Below are 27569 nucleotides of genomic sequence, written 5' to 3' on the forward strand. Positions count from 1 at the left end.
CAGCGCTTAATTTGCATTGCCTCTTTCAGAAGAGGAAAGCAATCTAAATGTACCCTTTGAGAGTCTCTTGCCCATGCTAAGCTGGGAAGGGTTGCAAGTGCTTTGAATGATAGGATTACAATTCAAAATGATCTGGACAAACTATAGAAATGGTCTGAGGTAAACAGGATGAAAATCAATAAGGACAAATGCAAAGCAATCCATGCAGGGGTCATAGTGGGCCACAAGGTAAATATGAGTCAACAGTGTGATACTGTAGCAAAAAAACCAAACATGATTCTGAGATGTCTTAACAGGACTGTTATAAGCAAAACATGAGAAGTAATTCCTCCACTCTACTTTGTGCTAATTAGGCCTCAACTGGATACTGTGTCCAGTTCTGGGCACTGCATTTCAGAAAAGATGCGGACAAATCAGAGAAGATCCAGAGAAGAGCAAAAAGACTGATTAAAGATCTAGAAAACATGACCTATGAATCAAGATTGAAAAAATTGGATTTGTTTAGTCTGGAAAGGAGAAACTGAGAGGGGACATGATAATAGCTTTCAAGTACCTAAAAGGTTGTTACAAAGAGAAAGGAGAATATTATTCTCCTGAAACTCAAATCATAGGACAAAAGCAGCAATGGGCTTAAATTGCTGGAGGTTTAGTTTGGACATTAGGAAAAATGTCCTAATTGCTAAGGTGTTTGACCACTGGAATAAATTGTGTAGGTTGTGGAATTTCCATCATTGGAGAAGGTTAAGAGAAGATTAGACAAACACTTGTCAGGGACACGATAGATGGTGTTCGGTCCTGCCATGAGCGTAGGGGACTGGACTTGATGACCTCTTAAGGTTCTTTCCAATTCTATGATTCTACAACTATATAGTCATTCAGCCAAAACCTGTTCTGAAGTATGGAGATGGGTTGATCAAGAGAGTGATAATGATCCTTCTGTGTCGCTGCTGGAGTTGGACTAATTTGTTTAAACAATGTTTGCCCCACTTTTCATTCACTTTTGCATTCACTCTTATGAAGGAAAATAGATTCTGGATGGTTCATTTTACATAAACACATTAAAATTTCTTTTTCTTAATAAAATAATTTTTCTTGGGGCAGAAGCAGAAATAGTATATGTTTAGGTCAGACAATCAAAGAATGAAATTAATCCCATGTAATTTCAGAGAATAGGCACCAAGTGCCAATATGGACTATTCCCAGGAAACAGTCTGTAAAAATCTGAAGACTGTGACAAATGCAAAGTATTCATCCTAGTTTGAATCTGGCCAAGATCAGGGTTTGGTCTAATTCCCAGTGGCAATTTTGATATGACAAAATTGTTAGCATGCTGGCAGGCTCAGCAAAGAAACAAACAATGATATGGAAGCTATCCTGTTTTCACATACCTAAAGTTTGCCTCCTCAAAGAAATTATCTTTCACAAATATGAAAATCATTTTGTTCTTTTATTTTCTGTTATTGTACTTTGATAATGCCTAGGAGTCCCAGTGCTGGACCAGACCACAACAGTGTACAAACTTTGTCTGATCACTCAGTGTGAATGCTTAGCCCACAGGCCAGTGCATTTCTGTTTCAAACTATCTTTCCCACATGGCAAAAAGCTACTTCCCTAGAGTCTGTATGAATTATTTCAAAAATACTATAAATATGCAGTATTTTCTTGAGTTATGTGTTAACATATAAAAAGGTCACTGTTGAAAAGAGAAACTTATTAGTATTTTATCCTGAGGGTTACGACAAATTTTAGCGTCTCTCTACTCATTTTAAAATGTGGCAGTCTCTGTTTCTGAGCTAGAAATGAAGAGATCTTATTAACATCCTCATTCAGGAAAATCTTAAAGAAGATGGTGGGTGGGTATTTTCTACAAAGTTTCTTTTTTTCTAATTATTGCTTACATAACAGTGTGAAAGGGAAACTCCCATCAGATGGATGCACATGTGTCTTTTCATTTCCAGTACTGTAGGGTGCTTAGGTTTTGTACACCTTATATCCCTAGATAAGTGTATAGGTTACTGTTTTCTTTATGTTCCTGTTGATCAATAAATTCCTCTTCTTTTTTCCCTCTTTCATTTTACTGCTATTGGAACAAGTCAGTGGGGATGCAGAACAACACCCAATGAAAGAGACCCAGCCTATAGACAAGGGAAACATGGGTGCCTCTGCAGCACTAACACAGCTATTACCTTTACCGTTAATCCCATTAACCCATTGAATGAGTTTCTTAATACAGTTAAGGTCTTGCCTGCTGTGTTTCTTGTGCCTGATTAGGGAGTTCTCTCATTTGTTGAATGTATCCTCTCCTTTTATGCTTAAAGAATAGGGATGCTCCTGCAGACAGCAAAGGCAGAGTGTAAGATTTCCTACCAAAGGGAGGGGTAAAAATAAAATTCAAACTGCACTCTTTCACACAACAAACCTACTGGCATGAACCTGATTAGCTTCCTAAGGCCAGGGAAAGCACAAGAACAGGATGTTTTCCTTAAGGGAGGAGGGGATAGGCTGACCTTTTAATTTATAAAGGGAAACCACACACCTAGGTGTGTCAGCTTTCCTGACTAGGAGCAATTAGGACAGAACCTAGGTTGTTATTCTGCTGGGCACAGAAGTCTTTGTTGAAAGATGAACAAGGGCTACCAGCCATGCAGAAAGGTTTAATATATTTCATGTATATGCTGTTTTAACTCTTTTGGGGGGTTGATACTATGTATTTTTTTCAGTCTTTGAAAAACTGACTCTAAGAAAGCAAGACAGCTTGGGATAGCCTGCTACCATATAAAATGCTGGCTGCCTCTTCACTCCAGCAGTAGATTTTCAAGGGTCAGGAACTTGAAATGAATCCTGGTCCATATAACAAATTGCACTAATTCAACCCGAGGGGTCTTTCTAGAACTGATTTAGTTTAAACTTGTACAAACTGCTGTGTGAACTCTTAAAATCTATTTTAACCAGTCTTAGTAGGGAATTAAATAAAATTAATCTGATCTAGATAAATTGTTATAAGCCAGGTTTAAATTGATTTAAAGGGGTTGCACTGGTTTAACTAAACCAATTTAAAAACATTTTTATTAAACTAGTGCATCTTATATTACAGACAAAGATTGAAACGCTGGTGGTTACAAGTTGTAATAATACTTTATACCAAATTGTAGTCAGTTTTGGATACCCTCATTCATATTGAAAAAACTTATTGTATGAGTAGCCCTTTCAGTTTTAATTGCTCGTGAAGTTAAGTTGCAGCTAAGCATGAATCTTGCTAAGTATGGCTTGCATCTTAAAGTGATTTACTGTTTATTTAGATTTAAAATGCAATATTTTTAAAAACCTATACTACCGTTCTAGGTGCTCAGTCAGCAGTTAGCTTTGTAATCCCTGGGGCAGAATTAAACATGAAAAGTTAACACACAAATCAGGAAACATAGCAGCAGAGTATACCCTTCCACAGATGGTTTTCATGACGGGTCTGATGGCCTATCATATTCAGTATTGTTGGAGCCCTGTTGGTTCCAGGATATGAGAGACAAGGGTAGAGAAGTAATATCTATAATTGAGCCAACTTCTGTTGGTGGGAGAGAAAAGTTTATGGCTTAAAATTGGTCCAGTAAAATATATTACCCTCACCCTCTTTATCTTTTTGGCCACTGTTGGAAGACAGGATCCTAGGCTAGATGGACCTTTGGACTGACCCAGTATGCTTGTTCTTGTGTTCTTTTTAAATTCAGGGTATTTCGGACCAAAATAAATATGAATTCACAGGCAAGAGGCTTTCATGGAGAACTCTAACCACTTCCCTCTCTTTTATTGAGACCAGGCCTGTGTATCTTTTCATATCTCAACCATGGACACAGGGCAGGGGTAGTATTTCAGGTATACCAGAGCTCTGTTTTAATACCACTGGAAGATGATTATCTCTGTGGTAGAGGAGGGCAGGTAGTGGTGATACAGAGCATCAAAAAGTAGATGGACTTTTTGGCTGAGAGGCCATGACTAGGGTGACTTTATGCACTGGTGATTTTGCACTTCTCCACTGACCCACGAGAGCCATTGCAATAGGGTACAAACTAAGAAAGATCTTAGGGCTGAGCCAAAGGCCAATCCCACCCACAACAATCCTTAATGGGGAACATGCAGGTTTCTCCCTTTATCCCTGATGGTGGTGCAATGATGAATCTGGCATACACATTTTGGTTTCACATTCATTCCAAATGCAGGTGGCACAAAGGAGGTGATTGGAAGAAGAATGTACTTGTAGTGTTATGTCTTTTAGAATGCACACTTGTTCATTTCCCAGCAATCTCCTTTCTGTGGATGCTGTTCAACAGTGGTAGAGGGGACCTCCAGCCAGCAGTAGTCCTGGGGAAGCTGTAGTGTTTCATTGGACCTCTTGAGATCTGTGGATATCTTGAGATCTGTGCAGAAAGTTGTCAGTATGTTAGGTGGATTCATGGAATTCACTATTCCAAGAATACCCCACCCGGGGATAATGAAATCTAAGGTGCCAGTCCTGCAAAGACACGTGTATGTATTTAAGTTTATACTTTGTGAGCTTGATCCAAATACCTCTTAAATTAAGGTAAGTCTTTTCATTGACTTCAGTGAGCTTTGGATAAAACCAAGTGAGCAGACCCATTAACTTCAAAAGATTTATCTGCAGTCTAGAAACCTAATCATGTATGCATGTTGTTGCAGGACTGGAACCTAACATGATAGCAGCACCACAAGATATTTTGGGATCAGGCAGTCAACATACTAAAAGAATGTTAAACTACTAATTGTTTTCAATAGCAATGCAGTCTGTTTTTAAGAATGCTAATTGTTTATTTTATGCCACTAAATTCAAACCACGGTAGACTTCGTGGTGGTTTTGTTTTGAACTTTGGGAATGGCATAGGCATTTTTTAACCTTTCTTTGAAACAGAAAACAAATTTCAAACTTTTGAATGAGATTCTAAAAGTTTTGTAGAACCTACATATTTTTCAGACACTTTTACTTGGAATACTTACGGTGCTTGGAAGATCCATGATTTCACTGATGCGAATAGTCTCACCACCCATGCAGATTGCAACTTTTCCATGCTATCCTGTTTTGTGAGCTTCTCATGTCCATAAAGGATCCACCTAATGGGCTGGAGGCCTTTCTTGTGTTCTTTTTACTTCTCGTGGATACCAATGGAGTATACCAATTGGATACTCTTGTGGATACCAATTGGAGTATACCAATGGAGTGTCCATTTATTGTCTCAATCTCACTACATGACCTGCCCATGTCCATTTCCAATCATACATGACTTGGATGATATCGTTGACACCTCTTTTTGTGCACTAACAACACACCTTTAAGGGAAAAAAATCAAACATTAGAAATTAATTTATTTTCTTTCCAAATGAAACAACGAGTTAATAAATTTGGCACCACAACATCAAATTTACTTCCAGACCAAGTGGAGAAAGGAATATGCTGACTAATCCATAATCCTGTAGAAATGCAAGTCCTTGCTTATACAACATTTAATAAGTTATGCATTTTTTCAAATATTAATCAGTTCTGCCAGTTTAGCCGAAAGGGAGCAAAATTTGTTAACATGAAATAAAATACATGTAAAATAATTTCCTTTTCTTCATAGCTAAGAGTTAATTTGCTGTGAGATAAATTGAATGGGAAAGAAAAGATAATGCTTCATTTTGAATGCATCTGTTTTAAGAACATGAACTAAGCCAATTTATAGGTTTTATCCTATAGTTGGAAGAGTTGTAAGTTCCCCTCCCAAAAATCTAATGAGATTAGCAAATAAAACATGTCTTTGTACAAAAATTGAAATTAGCTAAATATCTTAACTGTAATCCAATATCCTCATTTTAACTTGCTGTAATTGAAATATCTTTATATCATCTAAATTAGGTTCACTGGAGGATAGAGACCTAAGTCCTGAAGTAAATGGAAAAGTGGGATACTGTGAGGAGACACAAAGAAGAGGGTACAATAGGAGAGACTTCCTGATTCATATTAAGAAAGTAAAGCAATCGGCTAGTTATCTTAGGTGTCTGTAGAGAATGGAAAAAGCTTGGGAAACAAGCAGGAAGAATTGGAAGTTCTGGCATAGTTAAGGAACTATGTTGTGATCAGAATAACAGAGACTTGGTGGGGTAACTCACATGACTGCAGCACTGTCATGGTTGGATATAAACTGTTCAGGATGGACAAGCAGAAGAGAACAGGTGGAGCAGTTGCACTGAATGCAAGAGTCTGAAAAACATGTTGAGAGTCTTTGGATTAAGTTTAAAAATGAGACCCACAAAGGTGATGTCATGATAAGCATCTGCTAGAGACCACAAAACCAGGAGGATGAGGTAGATGAGGCTTTTTTCACACAACTAACAGAAGTTTCCAGATCACAGTCCCTAATTATCCTGAGGGTCTTCAGTCACCCTGACATCTGCAGCAGTACTCACACAATCCAAGAAGTTTTTGGAGAGTGTTGGAAACAACTTCTTGGAAAAACAAGTGCTGGAAAAAACCACCATCAAGGGGCCATGCTTCTCTTGAGCGGTTGCTCACAAACAGGTAAGAATTGGTAGTGGAATTAGAAGTGGGTGACAACCAGCGCAGCAGTGGCCATGAGATGGTCAAGTTCAGGATCTTGACAAAAGGAAGAAAAGGAGAGCAGAACAATACAGATTCTGGTCTTCAGAAAAAGCAGATAGCCCCTGAGGAAGTCTATGTCTACACTACGGGGTTTTTCCGGGGGTTTTCCGAGGTATCCCAGAAAAACTCCACCGTGTCCAGGGAATGCATCTGCTCTTCCACTTTTTTTGCAGAAGAGCAGACACACTCTTTCGGAAGCCCTGTCTTCCTCCTTCCACGAGGAAGAAGGGCTCTTCTGAAAGGAGGCTTTTCTGAAATTTGGCCCAGTGTACACTGAGCCAAATTTCAGAAGAGCCTCTTCTGACAAAACAATTTGTGTACCTTTTTCCGATAGATCGGTGTAGTCTAGATATAGCCAGGGAAGACTAGTAAGAAAGGGAAAGAAGTACCAGAGATCTGACTGTATTTTAAATTAGTCTTTTTAAGTGGGCAGGAACATACCATCCTGAGGTCCACAAAGAATAGCAAAAATGGCAGGCAACCTGCTTGGTTTAACAGAGAAATTGGTGAACTTAAACACAAAAAGTAAGGTTACAAGAAGTGGAATCTGGGACAGATTACCACGGGGGAGTATAAAAATATTGCTGAAGTATGAATGGGTGTAAATGGGAAGATCAAAGCATAAATTGAGTTGCAGCTAGCAAGGGATGTGACAAGTAACAAGAATGCTAACATACCTATAGAAATCAACAAGATAGTCATGAAAAGTTGGGACCTTTATGGAATGAGAGTGGCAACCTAGTGACAGATTATATGGAAAAAGCTAAAGTACTTTTTTTTCTCTTGTTCTTCACAGACAAGGTCAGCACCCAGACTGATGCACTGGGCAGCACAGTATGGGGAGGAGGTGGGCAGTCCTCAGTGGTGAAAGCTGGGACATGCACAAGTCCATGGGACTGAATGCAATGTGTCTGAGTGGGCTGAAGGAGTTACCTCCATGGAGGAGACCCTCACAAAATCCATATTGAAGCACCTGGAAAAGAGGAAGGTGATCAGGAACAGCCAGCATGGATTCATTCCTGACCAACCTGATTGCCTTCTAGGATGAGATAATCAGCTCTGTGGATATTGGGAAAGCAGTTAAGTATGGCTTTGATGAATGGATGATAAGGTGGAAAGAAAGCTGGCTTAATCGTCAGGTTCAACGGGTAGTGATCAGTGGCTTGGGGTGTTTAGTTAGCAACATATGTCAAACAGTGTCCCAGAGTTTGGTCATAGGACCAGTTTTGTTCAACATCTTCATTAATGATGTGGATGATGCACTCTTTGAAAATTTGCAGATGACACTAAACTGGGGGGGGGGGAGTAAGGTAGATATCCTGTAGGGTGGGGAAAGGGCCCTGAGTGACCTAGACAATTTGAAGGATTGGGCCAAAATAATTTTTTTTTTTTTAACTACAGGCTGGGGACTGACTGGCTTAGCGGAAGTTCTGCAGAAAGGGACCTGAGAATTATAGCAGATAAGAATCTGGATGAGTCAGTGTGCCCTTTTTTCTGAGAAGGCTAATGGCATATTGGGCTACATTAATAGGAGCATTGCCAGCATATCAAGGAAGGTGATTATTCCACTTTGTTTGGCACTGGTGAGGCCACATCTGGAATGTCTCCAGTTTTGGGCTCCCCACTACAGAAAGGATGTGAAGAAATTGAGAGATCAGCTGAATGCAAACAAATTACAGGGCTGGGGCACATGAGTCATGTTGAGATACTGAGGGAACTGATGCATGAGAGAAGAGGGGGAATTTGATAGCAGCCTTCAACTACCTGGAAGGGGATTCCAAAGAGGGTGGAACTAGTTTGCTCTCAGTGGTGACTGATGACAGAAAAATGAGCAATGGTTTCAGGTTGTAATGGGGAGGTCTAGGTTGGATATTAGGGAAATCTATTTTATTGGAAGGGTGGGAAGCACTGGAATGAGTTACCCAAAGAGGTGGTGGAATTTCCTTCCTTAAAACCCTCTAAAGCCCAGCTTGACAAAGCCTTGCCTGGGTTGATTTAGTTGGGGTTGATCCTGCATTAAGCAGGGGGTTGGACTAGGTGATTTTCTGAGGTCTCCTCCTACACTAATCTTTTGATTCTAGTTTTGAATTATTACAGTAAGGCTGTGTCTACACTGGGCCACTTATTCTGGAAAATCAGCCGCTTTTCTGGAATAAGCTGCGAGCTGTCTACACTGGCCCTTGAATTTCTGGAAAAGCAACGACGCTCTACTGTACAAAATCAGCCGCTATTCCGGAAAAACTGTTCTGCTCCCGCTCGGGCATAAGTCCTTATTCCGAAACACTGTTCTGAAAAAGGGCCAGTGTAGACAGCCCAGTAGTCTTTTCCGGAATGTCTTTTGCCAATGTAGACGCTCCTTTTCCAGAAAAACTGAAAACGGAATGGTATTCCATTTTAAGCAGTTCCGGAAATTCTTGCCAGTGTAGACACAGCCCAAGTGTGTTATGAGTTTAGGGCATTTGAGGTTCATAATGAATGTCTTTCTCTGATCTTGTTAGTATCCCTGGTACCTCTGCTTGAAGCCTGAGTTGTGGAAAATGCTGAAAGCTTTTTTTACCACAATTTTTTGTAGTAGATGTAGGAATCATTAGTTGAAATTCTATAGCCTATTTAACGTGTTCAAGCTAGATCAGCCGTTCTCAAACTGTTGGTTGGGACCTCAAAGTGACTCCATTTTAATGGGCTTGCCAGGGCTGACATTAGTCTTGCTGGGGCCCAGGGTCAAAACCAAAGGGGCCAATAAGCCCACACCCAACTCCCCACCAGTGTCAAAGCCATTGGCCTTTGGCTTTGGTCCCCTGTTCCTTGCGCACCAGGGTTTGGGCAGGCTCAGCCTTCAGTTCTCTTTCCCAGGGTGATGCCACTAATTTTTGTTGTCAGAAAAGGGTTGCAGAGCAATGAAGTTTGGAACGCCTTGGCCTAGATCATAATAATGGTTCCTCTGGCATTAATTATTTCAAAGATTTTGAAGAGGAAACAAAATATTTTCATGTACAGTTGATAGAATTTTGCTTCTGCATCAAAGAAGTTTTGAATATGCATTGAAAAAGAAAACCACACCCACTTTCCTTTCACTACCCATCTGATATTTCAAGAGACAAGTACTTCTCAGCACAAGAATATATTAACATTTTGACTTGTATGTGACCTTTAGCTGCATAAGATAGCAACATTTTGTAAAAAATGTTTTATAGTGTGATGTAAGTGAACATTCCAGTGGGAAATGCTGGCAATATTCTACAAAAGGATATCAGCAAGAAACTGAGAGTTGAACCCATCTTGCCTCATGGACAGAGCACTGGACTGGGACTCAGAAGACATATTTTCTGTTCCCAGCTCTACCACTGGCTGCAGGGTTAGCACCAACAAGTCACTTCACCACTGTAAAATCAGGAAGATGATATACTGCAATTGTGAGACATCATCATCTATTGACAAAAAGGACTACAGATATCAGACTGACAATTTTCTCCAGTATCCTGAATGAACTTTCCTGAATCAAGTTAAACCTATTGAATCAGGCTAATACCTTTGGGGTTCATTGTTTTAAAAACACACTTGTGTGTGTGTTAATGTGGAATGGATGTAATTACATGAGAAGAGTGAATAGGAGATCAACAGCAGTGAGTGGGCATTATTAACTCAGCCCTAGTCTACACTAGGGGGTAAGTTTGAATTAAGATACACAACTTCAGTTATGTTAATTGTGTAGCTTAAGTCAAAGTATCTTAACTTGAATTTGGCACCATCCACACTGTGAGAAGTCAAAGGGAACACATTCTCCCGTTGACTTCCCTTACTTCTCATAGAAGCAGGGCTACCGACATCTACAGGAGCACCCTCTCAGTTTGAATTAGCATATCTTCACTAGACCAGCTAAGTTAAACCCTGGAAGATTGACTGCAGGTGCTTCAATCTTATCTGTAGTGTAGACACGGCCTTGGTTTTAACATCTCCAGAAAAGCCACTGCTCTGGGGAAATGCACTTACACTAAATCAAACTAGATTATCCAGGCTATTCATTGTATTAACTTTAGTTTAAATAGGTAGGGTGTAATTTGGCCATGATATTTGGACAGACAACCACATTGTTAATGTGAAGTGCTGAGGGATCTATAATGCATGGAAAAGATCGATACATTATTTTCATGAATGATCAAAAGACACTACTTACAGGAATCTAGCAACTACTGAGACTGTACTCCTACAGTGACTAAGAAATTACTTCAGCTGGGTACACTGTAACAAATGGATTTTTTTTACTTTTTTATTAATTTTTTTTACAAAAATGCATAAAAAACATTTTCTACATGTAACAAAAAGCAATGCCCAGTAGTCACATAAATGCACAGGCATAGGATATGATTTTCTCAATCCTAGTGAGATAAGGCATCCCAACATTTCCACTTCTGTCTAGTGCCATATTGTTGCTGTCATGGAAACATATTTCTCAAATGTTCAGTTGGGGCACGACAAACTACATCCCTCTTCTGAAAAAGGAATGTATGGCTATGTCTAAACTATATTCCTCTGTTGAAAGAAGGTTGTAAATTAAGCAAATCAAAAGTGCAAATGAAGCAGGGATTTAAATATCCCATGCTTCATTTGCATAATGGCTTCTGAGCACTTTTTCGAAAAAGGGTTTTATGAAAGCAAAATCACCATCTAGGAGTATAGGATCTTTCAAAAAAGGTTTTTTTTCCCTAAAGAACCCCATCTAGACTGCGGTTTCTTTTTCAAAAAACCCTTTTTCGAAAAAGCGCGCTCACACAATTATGCAAATGAAGCGCGAGATTTGTAAATCCGCTCTTCATTTGCATTTTTGATCTGGCTCATTTACATTCCTCTTTTGGAAGAGGAATGTAGTTTAGACATAGCCTTGTATAACATCTATTGTCCTCAAGTGGTATTCAGTGAAGGGCTTGTCTAGGAAATTTTTTTTTGTATCCCTATGTGACAGAGTAACCCCACTCCTGGGTCCCAGTACCCTACTCAGTCCCTCCTTGGGTGATCTCAGTCCTGCTCTATTAGCCCTTAGCAGGGTTCCAGCTCTGGTCTCTCAGCCACAAAGGCCTTCGGGCCTGTGCCCCAGGGTTAGCTTGGGCTTCAAAAACCATCCTTTCCAGCTTCCAGCTGGGCTTTCAGGCTGCCAGGAGAAGGGAGGTCTATTGGGGCCAACTGCGCACGCGCACGCGCACAAACACACACACACACACACACACACATATCCCCCCCAGCAATCTCTGGCAATGTTGTTGTTGTTGTTGTTACTTTCCCTCATCTCCTCTCCTCGCACTCCACATTCCCTCTCACTCTCCCCATCCTTGCAATGAGGGCTTTCTTTTAAAAGGTTCCACAGCAGCCTCAAGTGAGATAAGCTGGCTCTGACTGATTTACAGCAGCGCTATCCCCTTTGCTTCTGATTGTCCAGGGCTGTTGCTGCCTTTCTCTCTATCTGCTATAGTCCTCCAGCCTGGCCCTGTCACACCTATAACATGCATACACCACTTAAGGTTTTCTGAATTGTCATCTCTGTTGGCCACTCCCTGTAACACAATCAACATTAGTTACTTTATCTCAACCCCAAGTGTTCTCCTCAAGCATCTCTGGTACAATGTGTTAAGTTTTCTGCAGTGGGATTCTAGAATTTCAGAAGCACATAATGACATTTTATCTTTATCTTGGTTCTGAGTCAATCTTTTCATTTTTCCAAGTATTTTCCCGTCTCCAAAAATCCCATCTTACTTCCTATTTCCATCTCCTGGCCATCAGCACTGATAGGGCTTCCAACATATACAAACTTGTTAACCATACCAAATTATTCACTATTGATCACCTAGCCATAATCATTGCTGACTCCTCTTTCAACAACCAGGCTTTTCTTTTGGCTGATTCTTAAGCCTATTTTGGCAATTTCATGTTTGATTTTGACAATGATCTTTTAAATGGCAATGTCATCTATGTCCAACAGAACAGAATCATCTACACAGTCAAGATCCTGAAGTTGTCCTCTGCTGCCCAACTCCTGAACTTCCTTTGATTTTACTCTTTGAATCATAAAATCTGTCCCAATGCAGAAAAGATTAGGTGGTAAGATACAGCCTTGCTGCTCTTTAGTTATGATATCAAACTAGTCTCTCCATTTTATCCTTACAAAGCATTTTGATCCTTCTGACAGCAATTTCTAATGACCCCCATCCTTCCAGGAAACCAAAATTAATACAAATCTTCCATTGTTACTATTCATAGATTTCACCAAGCTTTTCAATTGCATAAAGTTCAAAACTAATCTTTCTGGTAAGTAAGCCTTTTCTCAGTCAACTGTTTCAGAATAAAAAGATGTGGCATACACACAATCCTGTTGGTCTGGAGCCTGCCTGCTCATTACACAGTTTTTCCATATATGACCCATTTGAGTCTAGAAAAACTTTAAAAACAATGAATAGTCTAGCAGCACCTTAAAGACTAATAAAATATGTAGATGGTACTGTGAGCTTTCATGGGAACAACCCACTTCTTCCCATGACATACTGCAGAACACTTTTCCAGGTACTGAAAGTAATTTTATTCCTTGCCAGTTATCACACACCAGCTGGTTGCCTCTATATTAATTTACAGATGGGACTTTTCCTCTAATTCTCTGAGAGGAGTTTTCCCCAAACTGTACTTATGAAGTTATTACGAAGTTAATTATTGAAACAACCCAGATACAAAAGTCTGGCTCAGTTAGCCAGCCTGAAGGAAATTACTGAGTTGATAATTACTGAGTTTGAATGGAAATATGATGGTGGTAGACCAAATTCATAAGGGAGTTTATCACCTGAAACTAAATATTCTAATAGCTTGTTATGGAGCATGGCTCCTCACCCCCTGGTCCCTACAGAAACTGCACAAACTCCAGTGGTTGTGCCTTCACCATGTCCTTTTATGTTCTCTTCACCACTTCCAGACAATTCCCACAGCCCTGGGCTGTAGGATTCAGGTTATAAGCCCCCTGCCTAGGTCTTATTTCCTTGAGTTTCAGCTTTGGCTCCCCTGAACATAGTGGTGGGACTCAGGGTATCAGTATATTCAAATCTGTCAAGGAGGATGAACAGAGTCTAGATGAGTCAGGGTCAGACAGTTCAGCTCCTTGCAGAACCAAGACATGTTCTAGTTCAATAGATTTGAGTAGATTAGAGGCACCCGATTCAAAGAAAAGATGCTGGCTTGTCTGCTAGGTTATAGTCAACAATATACTTCATAATTAGTGGAATTGACTGGATTATCTTGAATATTTCTTACTACAGGTTGAACCACTCTTGCCTGGCACTTTCTGGTTTGGCAAAATCTGTGGTCTAGCATGATTTTAGTTAGCCGGATATTCACAAATCTTGGGTGAGGCCAAGTTTCCTGTGGTCCCATAAAGTTTATTTACAGCCACCAGTCCTGGCTCTCAGTGTTCTGTACTGTTAGTTAGCTCTAATTTACCCCTAAATGTCTTTTAAGATCCCAGCAAGCAATGGAAGTGTTACTAATGGTGCTAAGTATAAGCATGCTTTTTATGATTTATCTACTTATTTCCTTGTGACAATACAGTAACATTGTGTAACAACACTTACACTTTTTTAAAGAGAGCTGATAAGCCTTGGCTAGGCATAGGCTTATATAGGGCATATCAGCAAAGTCATACATTATGCAGTGATGCAAGCATTGTTCCATTCATTCACCTCAGTGAAATAAAAATAAAGAGATCCACTTGCTACAATATTGACCTCCCATGGTTCAACGAATTCTGTGGTTCGGCATCAGTCAGTTCCAAATGGTGCTGGACTAGAGATATTCAACCTATACTGATCATGCCTATAGTTTTTGCAGTCTCTTTCACTGCCCCCTCCATCTCTTCCAACACAGAGTCCCTGACCTCCCTCTCAGCAAGAGCCCTGTGTGCTCCCATTCTCCCCTCCACCATTCCTGGATCCTGCAATCTTACTCTGCCAACAAAGCATCTGTGTGTTCTACATGTCCTCTCTCTTGCCATACCTGAGTCACTCATTCTACAACCTCTACCATGCCAGGGTTATGGGCACACTCTTGATCCCACTTTCTTTCCCCACAGAATCTCCCCACATATCCTGCCATAATTGTCTTCTTTCTTTCTGGAAAGAAACTCTGCCCTATTGTGTGTACGAGAAGGGGGGGGGGGATGACTAGAGATTAAATAGGCTGGGTTTTTTTATGCTAGGAGGTTTTTACAGGTGCCATCAACCATCTGTTTGATCTAAATGAAATTGCATAGGTATTTCAGACTATGCTAATGAGATGGCAAGGGGGTCTATATACTCTCCCACCAATTTTTGGTTTTCTATTTTTCCTCCCAAATCAGGAAAATTCTGGCTATTCATACCTCAAACATTCTCCAAAATTTTGAAATTATTCAGATGCAGCATTCACATTTTATTGCATTACATACAGACAGAAAAATTCTGTTGGGTAGAGTATAAAGCCTTTACAAGTTCAGCCATTTAATAACTGTACTAGAAGAGGCAAATGTTAGCATCTCAGAAAATTCCCTGAGGAATTAATAGAACCATAGAAACATAGGGCAGGAAGAAATCTCAAACAGACATCCAGTCCAGCTCACTGTGCTGAGACATGGCAAATAAACCTAGACTGTCCTTGACTGGTGTTTGCCCAACCCATTCTTAACAGATTCTAATAATGCAAATTCTAGATTCTCCCTTGGAATCTTATTTCAGAGCTTAACTACCTTCATCATTAGAAGTTTTTCCTAATATCTAATCTACATTCCTCTTATTGATTAAGACCATTACTTCTTGTTGTACCTTCAGTGTATGTGGAGAATAATTGATCACCATCTTCTTTTTAATAGGCCTTAAGGTATTTAAAGACTGTTCAAGGTTCTCCCCCTTTCGGTCTTCTTTTCTCAAGTCTAAACATACTTTTTAAAATCCTTTCTTCATAGATCAGGTTTTCTAAACCTTTAATCATTTTTGTTACTCTTCTTTAGAGTCCTTCCAATTTGTCCTAACATGTGGAAACTAGAACTGGCATGGCATGGCATGTCTGGTGAGGCCTCACCAGTGCCGTCTAAAATGGGACAATTGCATACTGTGTCTTATATATGCATACACTGGTAAGACACCACAAAATGTTACTAGAAGGTGTAACTTGATTTAGCTTTTCTACATTCTTCTTTCAGAGTATACTTTTTATAAGTTGTAGGAGTGAATGAAATGATTGCCATTTCTCTGAAGTATCTCTTTGTGTCTGGATGTGACATAGCAGCTCTCTCCCTGTCTAGTAGTTTCTGCCAACTCTGGTCCTCAGCCCTCCAGACAGGCCACAATTTAAATCCATCCTTTCCAAGATGACCAAAAACCCAATACCAAAGCTTTATATTAGTTCTCCAGCCCCAAATCTGGGCCCTGCCTGCTTAGGTAAGACTCCAAGCACTTATACCCTTCTGCTCTGCTTATTCTAGTCTATCAGGACAAACAGCTGCAAAGTTTTGCCATACAGTCCCTTTCTAAGGTGTGTTTCCTCTCTTTCAACTAAACTGATCCTTAGGTAAGCCTGGCTGTCACAGCACATGCAACCAGGTAGCCTTCTTGGCCTTTCAGGGGGGCCCACATTTACCCTTTCAGAGCCAATGCAGGGAATACATCCTGTCACAAATCTATTATCTTTGAATATTCATATGCATAAAACATGAAGGGTCCAATCCTACCAGTCCTTACCCAGGTGAGTCATTGTGTGAATAGAACAATTTAGAGGAGTTAGGTTTGGCAAGATCCTTTATAATGAAAATAATAGACAAATAATAATTAAATGTGACAATGCTGGAGAGCATCACAAGAGCAGGCAGGGAGAAGGAAACTGAGATTTCCGTTTTTCTTTTCTTCTGAGCATGCCTATTTGGATGCGAGCTGCCCTCCAGATTTCTGGAAAATGGTCAGAATTAGCCTGAATTGTAGGAATAGGCCTCAAGTGCTTTTTATGATCAGATACACCACTTGTTGTGTTGCATAGTGGTGGTTGGAAAAATGACTGCAGTGGTTTTATAATATGTAGTGAATACCGAGGGAAGATATTTGTGTCAATTTTTAACATGCAAGAGGTAATGTGGGTTATTTTTGGCATGCAAATTCCCTCTTTTGCAATTGAATGAAGGGTACATCAAATATCAAATGTAGGGAATTTTGCATTCAGATATAATTATCATCAGTGAATTGCAATGTGGATAAATCCTTCAATAATGTAGATCTGTGTGGCCAGTTGTTAGCTGTGCACTATAAAGAAAAAATTATGTCTTTAAGGCTAGCAGGATGGATGACTTCACTTCAGAGAGTTTCCTAAATTTTTAACATGTTGTATACATTTTACATAATCTTAGAAAGAGGATACCATATCATTATCCTTTGCTTATGTATTTTGATCTTAATAGAAACCTAAACAATTTGCTAATAAGCATAAATCATGATTAAATTAAATTTCTAAGAGGTTATTTTAATTTACGTTTAACGAGACATAAGTAACTCACAACTGGAACATACCTTCTAGAAAAACAAAAACATCATAATGAAAGATAATAGTTAAACTATCTGCTTTCTTTGCAGCAGGGACCATGAGTAACTCTGTGCCTTTACAATGGGGAACTGATCAGAGCCTCTGGACACTACCAAAATAGAAGTACTAAATAATAAAAAAAAATGGTTTATATTTGAGTGGTTGTACTTCAGTTGTGTTTAAGACCCTAGTTGAACCATGGGATGATTGTCAAATAATTGTGGCTTCGTTGCGGATAACACATGGAAAATTGTGGAAAATTAACAATAGACCTTTATTAATTGAGGTAATTTGGAAGAAAAGACCTAATTGTTGTTTAAGAAAATGCACAGGAATAATATAAATCCTCTTATGTTATATTATGCCTGCTAATTCTTTTATAACCAGATATTTTGCTGCATCTATGCTCTTTAAAGGACATATTAAAGTAATAAATTATAATTGTTAATGCACGAGACTACAGTGGGAGCCTGGCTGCCGGCCAGCCATGGCTGACTGTATACAGTAGAGCTCCTGCTATCAGCTGCACATCTGACAAAATTGTGGAGGAGCCTAATGTTGCAGAATTTGCAATTTCCACACTATCACAAATTAAGTAGGTCCTTAATCTTAGCTTTCTTAATTAAACAGTGGTGCTGTCTTCAGATATACAGAGTAACCAAAACAGAAAACATGTTTCTGAAACCTTGGTGCTGTGCTGGGATGCCAGTGTCCTTCCAAATATAGTAGGTGTGATATACATGACTTCTACCCCAGAAAAAAGATTTGATCAAAAGTTTGAGATGGGGGGATGACTTCAGCCTTGTATGCCGATCCCAGTGGAATCTAACACATCCAGAGCATGTTATGTTTCATATCCTTTAAGGAGTATAGAATCTCTTTAGGGGCCAGATCTGCCTCCACTGAACTCCATATCATAGCACCCTTTGTGAGGAAATAGATGTGCATTGAACTTGGAGCTATCCATTGCTTACCTATTATATTATACGTTTCCCAATTATCATAGGACTCAGTTCTGCAATCCTTCTGCAACCCTTACTCACACCGAGTAGTACAAACTCACTTGAGTTGTCCCATTAACTACTATACATTGCCTTTTCTGGGCAAATTTCTCCTTGCATAAGGATAATTTGGTCCATCAGTGTATAAAATCATATTCATTACTTTGAATCCAAAGAGCTTATACACTGAAGGACCAAATTATCCCTATGCAAAGAAAAATTTCCAGAGGGACCAGGAAATTCCATGGTTCTCATGACACAGAATTTCCATTACAATGTTCCATTTGATGAGTCTGACTTTTGGGAATGATTGGGAGTAAGACCCACCTAACCCCATGGGTATCCCAAGATCTGTGAGAAAATTCCATAGATCTTGAGACATCCATGGAGCGAGTAGAAATTCACACAAAAAATACAGTATCTGAAATGATCAGATTTAGCTATTGTGCGTAAGTATGAGGTTGTGTGTGTGTGTGCGTGTGTGTGTGTGTGCGCGCGTGTGGATGATGCTACAAGGTACAGCCATCACTCACCACTAACATATAGACCCAGACCCTCAGATCTCAAACTCTGCAGACTTGGAGTGGATGGTCTTAAATGAAATTAGATGACAGAAGGGAGCATCTTGCAGAGCCAATACTAGCCTCTTCTACCCATCATATCCAGGATCTGTTAATTTTGCTTCCATTTGTTAGTTTTAGTGGAAGACTTCAGTGGCCTATATTCAAGGGTGGTTGGTTTACAAAGAGGAAAGAAAATACACTCTCTAAGGATGGTAGAATTCCCTGCAGATTCTTTCTTTTGAAGTAGATTTTGCAGATTGCGGTGTGTAGATCTGGTTGTGGGCATGATTTCTGGAGTCAAAAAGTAGTACAGACATGCTCAGTATTCAACCCATGCGTGTGTCTATTTATGGGACTCTAGTTAACTGTTTTGGGGTCTCCCTTACAGCCTGTTCCCCTGAAACCTACTATAATAAATTTCCTACTTGGTACTTCTTTTAAAATAGCATTATTTATTAAGCATGGTTGTCATCTCTATTTGGCATACATATGTTATTCTATAAAGTTTAGCATACTTTCTTTTCCAGATATAAGGTAGCCATAAATTGGGAACATACCAAAATTACCATCTTTTGAAGAATAAACAACCTTTTAAATAATCTGCTTAAAGTGCAGAATCTAAGCATCTTAGACAATACATTTGTGACAAAGAAACATACCAGAAATAGTACATAGGTCAAGTAATTATTACAGTATTATTACATAATGGAATTTGTAACATTAGTAAAGTAAGAGGCTAAACAATGGAGTGACAGCCTCTTCATCATGATCACTAAGTGTGCCACAAAATTCTGCCTTGTGCATACCTCTCACATTTTATTGGAGCATGGCCAGGTGTGGTAGTCATTCCCAGTGAGTAAAACCAGACACGGTAGGGCCAGAGATGGAATTGGAAACCATGAACCAAAGCCAATGTGCAGGTATAGCACCAAGGTCTGTCATAGCAGCCAGTTCCAGATCCATCTAATTTCCCAGATAAGTCAGGAGGGGATACCAAGAAGTTAAGTAGTCTCCCTTCACCAGTCAGGGACCTTGGAAGCACTACTAGGCCCTCCCTAGGCTGTCACAAATCTTGTGGTGTTTGGCCCCACAAGGATCATAACCTATCAATTGCTGCTCTGCTATAGCTGGCAACACAGATCGTGGCTGCTATGCAGGGTCCAGCTGATGCAGGTTCTTGCCCTTTGGCTCTTCATATCTATTCTGCATCATTCTCTAACTCTTGACATCTGGAAGGAATAAAGTGTATGGAATTTAACTCTATTTTGTCTATCACATTTGAAAAACTATTTTTATGGATCAGAACAATCCAGTCACTGATTTTTGCACCAGAAATTTTGAGGGAATTTCACATACCTTTAGAATGCACGCAATGCAGGTGGCTTTATGTCCCACTGGCCTCAAGAGTCAGATAAGTGGCATTTAGCCCAATATCCTTAATAACAATCACCATCATCCCTGGCTCTCAGCATCTCATTCAGATCTCAAAGCACTTTCAAGGGAGGTCAGTTTCATTATCCCCATTTTACTGACAGGAAAATTGAGGAACAGAGCGGTGTAGTCACTTGCCCAAGGTCATCCAGTAGCAGAGTCAGCAATAGAGCTCAGGTATCATGAGTCCCAGTTCAGTGCTTTCGCCACTAGGTAACACCACTTTAAGTGCTATATTTTAAATTTTTCTCTTTTAAAACATGAATAAAACACTAACATAAGCTAGATAATCACTGTATAGGAGGGTCCAGCACTTATTCTCCACTCTCTTCCCCAAGTCCTCTCTAAAACAAAAAATCAGTAATTTTTTCATGCTTTTTGAGAGCTATTACCTTCTCTGTATATACACCCAGCTGGCATCAATGCATGCCTATTGGGATAATAGACCATTTAAAATTGGTTCTATCTCATTCAGTAGCAAAGAAATCTGTTAAGCTTTCTATCCAAACCATTTTCATTTTAGAGAGTGCTTATCACAAATTCAGAAAATCTGTGGTTCAATTAATCTGCACTTTTTGGAAGATGGCATAAAACTAGTGGATGATGATTTAAAGTCAGAGACTGCTATCAGTTCCTGAAATATTTAACAATGCTATCGGAGCCTCTAGCTGAGAATGTAAGGAACAGGAGAAATGGCGATTACAAAATCTAATCTCATAGAACTGTTTTAAAAAACTATTTTTCATTTCAGTAAAGCCGTTTTTGTTTGAATTTAGGCATTCCCTTGCAGTGTTTGCAACTCCCACACTGCAACACTGTGCAAGTGCATGAGAACTGAAAAGCAAATTTGTCACCTGGCCAAACCCTACTCCCACTGAAACTAATGGGAGTTTTACTTTTGACTCTAGTAGGTAAAACCCTGCAAATCCGCAGACATCCATGCGCAGACATCCACTTTATAGCCACAGTATCTGCAGATGTGGATGCGGATATACACGGCTCATTTTTGAGGATGCATAGTTTGTCTTTAGAATCCTGCATATTTGTAGATATCTGCTTTTTATCCACAAGCAACATCTACGGATGTGGATGCGTATATCGGCAGATAATTTTTGCAGATGCAGATGCCAATTTTGTATCCACGCAGGGCTCTACCAGTAAGATCATCACTGGATCTGAGGGATAAATAGAAATAAAAGGAAACCTGAGTCATCTGTTTTCATTATCCTTGCTGAATGAATTGCAAACAGAATCTTGGATTTTTTAAATTCTTTCAGTTTTATCCATCTAAGGTGCTCCTGGCAATACAGATACACAAAATATAAATGATTTTTAAGCTGACAGTCTCCCTTTAATGGTCTGTGTTTTCATTACAATGCCACAGTATGGATCTAGGACAGAGTCCGGCCTGGATTAACTCAATTTTGTTTATTTCAGTCTTGCTGTTTGCGTGTGTTTTCATGACTCAATTAGAAATTCAAGCTCTTTTTGGAAGTTAAATGCAAACACAAGCTGAACTCTGTTAAAACTCTTAATATAGCCCTTGCTCATACACATGGAATTGTGTCAGTTACCCAGTTGAAGATTGAGAGGCCACAACAACTCAAGTATTGCTCAAGTGTTACAAGAGGTAATATTATCCATGCATTCATCTATATTGCAATAGTCAATGTATACGGCAATGAGCCACTACAGTCTACTAGACTGAGAATGAGTCTAGAAATGAAAATACCTAGGTTCTTTTCCCATCTCAGTCACTCATTGTCAGGGCTGGCCCGAGCCATTCGTGCGCCCCGGGCCCCGGGAATGCGGTGCATGCGTGGCCCCGCCCCGGGCGCCCAGCACATGCATGGCTCCACCCCCCGGGCACCAGCACATACATGGCCCCACCCTCGCCCGGTCTCGCAACCCCGCGCGGCACCTCCTACAATAAGGCGCCCCAGGGTGGTAGCCTGGTCAGCCCGTAGCTTGGGCTGGCTCTGCTCACTGGATTAGATTGAGGTTCATTATACAGTAGAACCTCAGATTTATGAACAGCAGAGTTACAAACTGATCATCAACCACACAAATCATTTGGACCTGGAAGTTGGCAAGCAAGCAATGACAGAGATACCGCCTCCAAAAAACAGCAAATATAGTACCCTACTGTGTTAAACTGCGAAAAATAAAAGGAAACTTTTAAAATTTAACAAGATATACTGAGCTTGTTTCATTTAAATTAAACAGCATTTTTCTTCTGTATAGTAAAGTTTCAAATCTGTATTGAGCCAGTGTTCAGTTGTAAACTTTTGAAAGAACCACCATAATGTTTTATTCAGAGTGAAGAACATTTCTGAATTACAACCTCAAATCCCAAGGTGTTTATAACTCTGAGTGTCTACTGTACCGCACACTACATGGAAAATGGGAATAATAATGTTTACTCACCTTCTTGCAAAGCACTTGAGATGTACAGAAAAGTGCTATAAAAGGACAGAGAGAATTTTTGTTATACTAAAGCATACCCATAGGAAAACCGTAAAGGTGACATATCATAAACCTTAATTTAACTTACAGAAAATACCACAGCCCACATCTTCCCTAGTTTATGGGACTGCATCCTATGGTGTAAACAATCCAGTATTCAATGCTCTATCTGACAGGCCTGCCTCAGATTAAGACAGAGTATTTATTGCCTACCGGGACTTGGAGATTCTACCTGTCATACCACTTCTGTACAAGCGGAATTGATCATATACCATGCTGCAAAACTCTGCAGCCTCCATTTGGCCTACAGACTGCATTTTTTGCTTCATGACCGTCATACAGCATTCCCTACATCATTTTTGCAGCACTCTAAGAATGACATCGCTGGATCAAATCTTCTTTCCTTGCAGTAGCTGGCAAAATTCCTATCTACTAGAATGGGAGCAGGATTGAATCTAATGATTATAAGGTGAATACACATTTCTAATTATAATGCAGCAAATAGTCTCGATTACTGTCCAGCAGTCCGAAGTCTGCACAAACATCTGGTTGTATTCCAGAGCGACTGGCTAAAATAACTTAAAGATATAAGATAGACAAGGTGGGTGAGGTAGTATCTATTATTGGATCAACTTCTGTTGGTGAAAGAGACAAAATTTCAAACTCCACAGAGCTCTCCCTCTGACAAGTTTATTACCTAAAACAAACTTGAAAGCTTGTTCTTGTCAGCAACTGAAATGGGTCCAGTAAAGACATGACCTCACCCACTTTGTTTAATATCCTGGGACTCAGATGGTGACAATAACATTGCAGACTTAAAGACAACACCAAGTAAAGATGATAGTTTGAGGGAAATAAAAAATAGGCAAAGCCTGAGTATTCTTTGAATTCAAGAATGAATTTCTGTCTTGCAACAGGAACACTTGCAATTCATATGGTAAAAAAGATCTCTACTGTCAAAAGAAAAATGTGACACAGCCCTCTGAGGCTAGAAAATTGTCATGGATATTTTCAACTTAAATTCCTGCATGTACTTCATTTCTCCCAACATTCTTAGGAAAATTGATCTGCTGAAACAACACCCTGAAAAATGTTTTCTACTATTTTGCTTGTTTCAATGTAGATGAATCGATGTTAATGAATGTTTATAAGAATGCCACAAAATAAACTATGTGAAAATCATAAAGAGCCTGGAGGCAAAAAAGAAACAGTTTTAGAAGCAGTAGGTACCACTTCTAGTGTAGGACCTGTACTGAAGTTAGTTCCTTTTCAAACTTTGCAGTGGAACAATTAATAAAGGAACCCATTAAGGTCTGATTGTTGCTGCTAAAAAGGAAGGTTGAATTTCAGTCCTTTGAAGTAACTGAGAATGATTCAGGCCTCATTACAGAGATATAATCTACATTCATACATTTATGTTAGTGATTCAAATCTATTGGGACAGATTGAATTCCGTTAAATAGTGCATCTTTCCTGTGGAACTTTTCTCAGGCTTTCTCAGGCTAACCTAAGAGGTGACCTAACAATACAAAGTAGTGGGGTATTTAGGGATTCAACTGTGCTATAAAAGAAAGGCTATACAGAAAGTAGAAAAAGGAATGAGATATAATCTAAAAAGCTATGTCGGCTTTTCATTTGGGCTCTGTTTTGTAAATGCCCTCCCTGTCATCACACAGTATAGAAAAGGACTCTATCTGTTGTAGTGGTTTTAAGTACTGCACTAAGTATTGCACCTGCCAGAACTAGATTAAGTATGAAACTTCTAATGTTTCAATTTTTATTTTTGATTCATGAAACCAAAGAGAAGTTACAAATAGATCTTAGTAGAATTTCTCACATGAGCAAAAAATTCATGTGTGAGGCTTTAAAAATATTTTAAGCTTCTATTGTTACTTTTCTTCCCACTACAGAGAAACTCTTTTTTAAAAAAAAAAATGCTGCTGATTTTGTGATATTTGTTAGAACAAAGTTAATCAAATGTACAATTTATAAGACATGTATTTTAATTACTTGTCATTTTAAATTTTTAGAATCAGCTGAAAATCTGGCTGAAACACAGATCCTTCTGAGGCAACCCAGGTATAAAACTATGAGCTAGAAAACTGAAAATTAACATGGTAGCCACATTTTAATTTGTCAGACATTCATTATAGAATAGAATAGAATAGAATAGAATAGAATAGAATAGAATAGAATAGAGATGTCGCGTGTTAGTCTTTTTCTTTAAGATTATAAAAAAATCCTAAATCAAAATAAGCCTGAAAATGTTCTGAAGTCTTTATCACAGTAAAATATGAAAAATAAATATTCTGAAGTAACATAAACAACACTATAAAACATATTAATTATAGTATTAAATGGTTCTATTTTAAGGCTGTTTAAATGTCACCCACTAAATCTAACACATAAATTTAAGAACTGACTCTTTTGCAACAGGGTAAACACCATAATTGGAGAAAATCATTTCTAATTTTCTACAGTGATGTTAACAATATACTAAAAAGCCCAGCCTACTTAATCAATCTAATTTTAGAACTATTTGTCTTTTATATATTTTCTGCTGTTCAAGGTAAGATTGATTCCAAATACACAATATAATGGCTGATGCTGTTTTTCCCTTGTAGTCTATTGATCAGCATAATTTCCCTTTGCCTATGCCTGTTTCAGCCGAGTTCCATGTTTATGCACAGGATAACCCACTTTGTTTCCACATGTCAGTTCCCGTCTGTAATCTATTCTTTTATTTCATTGTGACTCCTTATCTTGCATTTTATACTAATGATTTTACATCAGTGAATGCTGAGGCACAATTAATATATTGTGCAAGGAATGTTCACGAGCAGAGTTACTCCCTGATCCCCCTTTAAGTAATAAAAATGAGTACATCATAGGGGGTGCCTGTAATTGTTGGTAAAAAGAAACCCACAGAAAACTTTTCAGACAGATTTTATGGGGAAAACTTTGCAATCGCTATAAAAGCCCCCTTTTCTTTGAAGTCCGACGCGTGATCCAGTCAATGACTCATGTTAGTAATTAGAAATGTTAGGTCATTTAGATCCCCGATTTCATTTGAGACAAGGAGGGTGAGCAGAGAAGGAGACACGATAAATCTTGAGAGGCTTTACAGGAAGAGTAGGCTAAAGTGTGAACTTTTTATTTTAGCAACGGAAGCGAGAAATCAGTGATACTTTAAAGCAGGGGAGAGACCTCCCTGGAAGCTGGCAGAGGGGAAGGAAAGGGAGCTAATTATGTCTCTTCCCCTTTACTCTCCTTGACCAGCATAAAATGTAACTTTTCAGGGCTTGCCTCTGCACTATATGCTTCTAACCCGTCTTCCCCCCCCCCCCCCCCCCCATCCGTTCTGTAGCCCAGAGAGGGAGTGCGGAAAGCAGCAGAGAAACGAGCTCCAGGTGGTTCTTTCAAGCACTTCACTGCCAAAAAAATAAAATAAAATCCCGCGCTAGAAAACAAGTACTTAAAAAAGGAAGGAAAAGAAGGGGGGCTCCCTGGAGGGGATTGGTTCAGCCTGGAAGACAGGGAAATTAGTAAAGCATGAGTCTCCAAGCCATGCTGGTGGCCAGCACTCGGATGAGAACGCTTTCGGAGCAATTAGCGAAGAGCTGAAGGCGGCTGCTGCTGCTGCAGACGGGGAGGAAGCAAGGGCAGTTCCCTCCGGAGGCTCCCTCCACAGCAAGCATTTGCTCACTCCAGCTGCAGAAGGGTTTCAGATGTCCCACCGCTGCTTGACCCCCTGCAAATAAGGGTTGACCACCAGAGGCACATCCCACCTCTTGCTTGTAATCACTGACATGCACTGAGGCTACAGCTTCCAACCTGTTTACAACCAGACGGGGGAAGAGAAGTTAGGATTTTTCTCTCTGGATTTTTTTTCTTTTTGGTACTTTCTGGAGGATTCAAAGCAAAACAAAGGAACTGCCTCCTCGGGGCTGTCAGTGAGCAGGGACGAGTTGTACAACTGGCTTGGGCTTTGCCAAGGAAAGGGGGTGGGGAAACCAGAAGGTGCAAAAACCATCAAGTGTGTGGGGAGGGAGGGGGAGAATAGGGGCAAGAAACCCCTTCCAGTGCCCCCCCCCCGGGTTGTGTTCATGATTTGTTTTTGCTGTCGTTCACTGCTGTCATCTATTTTTCAGACCTTTCTGCATCTAAGATGGTAAAGGAAGGAGGGAGGAAGAGAACGAATTAACCACGGGGAAGCCTCAGACCAGGTTGGGGAGGGGGGTGAGAGAAAAAAGAGAGGATTAACCACCACCACCACCACCAACACACACAAAAACCCCACCAACTTTCTTCTGTGAGGGAGGACTCGGAGGATTAAAAGGCAGCAACTTCTGAGGCGATTTGTCCCCTGAGTTATGGATGTTGGTGTACTCACTTCAGGCCAGATCAGAGCTCAGAGGGCTCTAACCAGAAGCAGCAGCCCCCCGCTCCCCACTTGCCTTTTACCGGGTTTTACCCTTCCAGTATGTTTCTTCTGATGAGACATTTTCCAGCGCCCAGCGTTTCAGTACAATGTGCAAATGGATACTGACAAATGGTGCCTCAGCCTTTTCCCACCTGCCTTGCTGCGGCTGCTGCCTCTTCCTGCTGCTCTTCTTGGTGTCTTCTGGGTCTGTCATCTGCCAGGACATGCGGTCCCCGGAGGCCACCAACGCTTCTTCTTCATCCTCCTCCTCTTCATCCTTCTCCTCTCCTTCCAGCGCGGGGAGGCACGTGCGGAGCTACAATCACCTCCAGGGAGATGTCCGCTGGAGGAAGCTCTACTCTTATAACAAGTACTTTCTCCGGATTGAGAAGAACGGCAAGGTCAGCGGGACCAAGAAGGAGAACTGCCCGTACAGTAAGTACTGACTCCCCACACCCCCTGGGAACTGAACC

General features: G+C 40.0%; 1 protein-coding gene and 1 long non-coding RNA gene across 3 annotated transcripts in view; one reads left to right on the forward strand and one right to left on the reverse strand.

The window, feature by feature from the left end:
* On the reverse strand, positions 1–27386 carry LOC102449997 (uncharacterized). Of its 2 annotated transcripts, XR_012904925.2 has the most exons (5): positions 27249–27386; positions 22635–22669; positions 20133–21382; positions 5005–5334; positions 1–4409 (listed from the first exon to the last, which is right to left on the reverse strand). It is a non-coding gene; the product is annotated as an uncharacterized LOC102449997 (long non-coding RNA). The 2 variants fall into 2 exon arrangements; XR_016349937.1 differs by lacking the exons at positions 1–4409; positions 5005–5334 and having other exon boundaries at positions 5341–21382.
* The window catches only part of FGF10 (fibroblast growth factor 10), an 89356-nt gene continuing 88700 nt past the window's right edge, over positions 26914–27569 (forward strand). Inside the window, 1 exon segment of the mRNA NM_001286925.1 lies at positions 26914–27531. Within this exon segment, the coding sequence (NP_001273854.1) occupies positions 27204–27531 (328 nt within the window). The 5' untranslated portion in view covers positions 26914–27203.

This window comes from Pelodiscus sinensis, chromosome 6, assembly GCF_052426305.1.
Source record: "Pelodiscus sinensis isolate ZL-2025 chromosome 6, ASM5242630v1, whole genome shotgun sequence".
In the NCBI taxonomy this organism is placed as follows: domain Eukaryota; kingdom Metazoa; phylum Chordata; order Testudines; family Trionychidae; genus Pelodiscus; species Pelodiscus sinensis.